The sequence below is a fragment of the Cystoisospora suis genome (genome assembly GCF_002600585.1).
Source record: "Cystoisospora suis strain Wien I chromosome Unknown contig_111, whole genome shotgun sequence".
NCBI lineage: Eukaryota > Apicomplexa > Conoidasida > Eucoccidiorida > Sarcocystidae > Cystoisospora > Cystoisospora suis.
This window is the reverse complement of record NW_027152913.1, coordinates 106,509-109,956: the sequence shown is the minus strand read 5'-3', so window position 1 is coordinate 109,956 and position 3,448 is coordinate 106,509. Positions and strand designations below refer to the sequence as shown.

Below are 3,448 nucleotides of genomic sequence, written 5' to 3'. Positions count from 1 at the left end.
TAGATACAGACATATTCATAGACACGTACGCTTCATGATACATACGTACATACTCATAATACGTATACATACATACTTATACATAGCTCCATACATATACAGATTCACGAAAACGACGACTACAACATCGCCATTCATATGTGGATCCAGATCTGTATGTAGATAGATGTATACGTACATGTGTACCTATCTACCTACAGCTGCTACTACGGACACCGTCACCTAAAACTCCGAAGACAAGCAGATAAGAAAGAAGTATGCTCGGCAGACACGATCCTCCTCTTCTCGCGGGAAACTGAATGAGATCAACAAAGGAGGGAGCTTCAAGTCACATGACGATCTACTAATTGATGGAACAGCTGTTTGACCAATGAATCGATTGCTCAACGGATGAATCGATTCATGGCTGTATCTACAGAGGACCATACATCATAGCCGCCATCGGTGTCTCTCTTTCTCCTTGTCTCCTTCTCTGTCCCGCTTGACTCACCGGCACTGAATATTCCCCGCTGAATCTTTACAGATGATGCCTGGACGAACTTCGATATCATCCCCGACCTTTAAGACACCCTGACTGATACTTCCTCCTGCAACACCTCCTTGAAGATTCGAAGCTTCTTCTCCAGGCTGAAAAGATTCCGCGGAAAACAACGAGAAGACCAAAGGGGGAACACATACAAAGAAAGACCCAGAGAAGGAGAGGAAGAAGCAAGAGGAAGACAAAGACGAGGACAGGATGTAGATGAAGAGGAGAATACAAAGACACCTCTCCTCTCATTCTTGCTCCCACGCAACACAGGTGGACTGACACAGGCGCATGTATAGTGCAAGAGGAGAACAGACTTTCCTTGCGTCGTTTCCTCGATTTCTCCTGTTCAGCAAAAAGCCTATCGACTCAACCACCTCTCAAGAAGATCTCTTACAAGTGTGGTGTAGGAGGAGAGAGATGACTGAGTGAAGAATCCCCTGTCCCTAGGAGTTGGGAAGAATTGAATGAAGAAATGCCCTATGTACTACTACGCTTATGAAGACCTCAAGGGAGATATACATCTCTTCACATACACGTATCTGGGTATAGAGGTCGTTCGGCATGGTGCCCCTCTTATGTTTGATACATAGAGAGGTGAGAACCTCTTCGAGTCATGACGTTTCTCTCGTACGCAAATCTCAAGAGAGGCAGACGTCTAGGGACGATCGTAAAGAAACCCCTCCTTCGAGTGATCAGATAGATGGATACAAACACTGAAGACAGATAGGCAGTCTGAAGAGAGATAGATAGATAGACAGGTAAAACTGACTGAAGATAAATAGACTGAAGAGAAATAGCCATCCGCTTGTATACACATGTGTAGGTAAGTAGAAATCTGACTGACGGGACAAACGTCGCAGCGGATAAAACGATGAGATGCAGGAGGCAAGAGGAGAGAGCCGAACGGACCAAATGAACGTGAATTCTCTGTCGACACGAAGAGCTGTCATGCATGCGTGCACGTTCCTAGGATGTCAGAGACTGAGAGAACCATCTCTATACATACTGAGAAGAGATAGATATATGTCTCCCCTCTTTCTCTTCTCTTCTTTCTCTTACCTTGTTAACATCGAAGGAGCGAATAATGATCATCTGGGGAGGCTTCATGAAATCTCGGACAGGGACAGGGACAAGTGTACAGATGTACTGACACAGGATATCGATGTTGAACTTCAAGACAGCGCTTACAGGAATAATTGGGGCCTTGTCTGCTGCTGTGCCTGCAACACAAAGGAAAACAGAGAGAACCACCAAAGAAAGGAACAGGTCTCTCTTCAGAAAGAGACGTTTTCCGCGTCACTGCTCTCTCTCTCTCTGTCGAGCAAAGAAGAGAAACGGCCCAAATAGAGAGAGAGAGAGAGAATTCGAATTCTCTCTCTCTCTCTCTGTCTCTCTCTCTCTCTCTCTGTCTTTCTGTGTGTTATGTATGCTGTTGGTTTTAGAACGTAAAGAAGGGAATCTCTCTGCTATCTGTTCTCTTAGAGATCAAAAAGAAAGAGAACGACCAGGGAACTTCGCGTACCACCATCATTATCTTCGAGGCAAATCTTTCAATGAAGAGATAAACGTTTGTGTTTATGAGATAAAGAAGTTCCAATGAGAATGATCTCTTGGAGAATTATGAAGTAAGAGACTTCCCTTTGACGGCAGGAATACAAGGTAGACATACATCTATAGCGTTTTCATGTTATACCTCCCGACTCAGGCAGATAATACCCCCCCATGCGCATACATACACCTAAATACACAGATGAACTACATGTGAAGTGTCTATGCGGCCCAGTATGGAGAGAAATCAGACCTCGAGAACACGAAGAAAGACCTTTCACTATTAGAGATACGCATACATATATATTTATATGTACAGACATGTATCTTGAAGACAGATACAGACATCTATCTACGAGAATCGAGTTCGCCTAGTGGATGAGCCTTCCTACTTCTCCCTATGTGTATGACCGGGAGGTCTCTTTGTAAAGAGTCCGTTCAAAGAGCTCTTCGTCATCCCCGAAGATCAGCCCTCTGCCGAAAAGAAACACAACCTGATCGACCTACGACGAACGTACTAAGACATCTCTGTCACTCTCTCTTTCTCTCTCTCTTGCTATAAGCCTTATTTCACTGTGGCCATGTGATGACGCGCGCACGCTCATCCGCTTGGAAATGAAGAGATACACCCTAGAGCTAAGATGATACACGAACCACCCCATACATATGTCTACAAATATACAGCAACGACATATTCATCTCTATACGTTTTCTTGTATCTAAATTGTCTATACGTACCGAGTACATCTATCTCTATCTGTATCTATATGCTTAGGGTTTGTGTGTGGATTGAAGGAATGTACCTGAACCTAAGTGATATATGCACTATCGTGTGTAATGTGTATTGACTGTATGAAGAACGAGAAGTCGTCAAACAGGCATCGCCTATAAGATCGAAACTTAGTAGAGAAACAGTTCAGAGAGTTACGTAAACACCTGTCTTTGTTGTGAGTCTCTCTCTGTCTCTCTTTTCCATGAAGAAAAATTTTCCTTACCTGCGACGAATGCCCGGATTTCTTCTTGCTGTTGCTGTGCTTGAGACTCCTTGATCAGCTCGACCTTATTCTGAAAAGTGTACAGACACCAAGAGAACATGCCCCATCTCTCTTCAGGCTGGAAATTGAATGAGAGAAAGAAAGAGGGAAGCGATCCTAAGCACCATACACAGAGAAAGCAGAAGTGAATTCTTCAGCTTCTTTCTCTCCTTCAATCTTCGCTTCTCTCTCTCTCCTTTTCCCTCTCCTCCTTATACCAAGAGTTCCAGTTTGTCATTCACCTCTTGTAGGTGCCGCCGGCCACCCCTAGCCCTCGCTCTGCCTCCTCATAAGCAACTCTTCAAGCTGTCCTTAGTTGAAACAGCCATCAGTCATA

General features: G+C 44.3%; 1 protein-coding gene across 1 annotated transcript in view; it reads right to left on the bottom strand.

Annotated features, from left to right (window-relative positions):
* CSUI_000248 (eukaryotic translation initiation factor 2 gamma) overlaps positions 1 to 3,448 on the bottom strand; it is an 11,007-nt gene that overhangs the window by 2,940 nt on the left and 4,619 nt on the right. The window contains exons 6-8 of the mRNA XM_068060482.1: positions 3,073 to 3,142; positions 1,589 to 1,749; positions 491 to 627 (exon numbers count right to left, since the gene is read on the bottom strand). Of these exons, the coding sequence (XP_067927543.1) occupies positions 491 to 627; positions 1,589 to 1,749; positions 3,073 to 3,142 (368 nt within the window). The remainder of the gene's footprint in view (positions 1 to 490; positions 628 to 1,588; positions 1,750 to 3,072; positions 3,143 to 3,448) is intronic.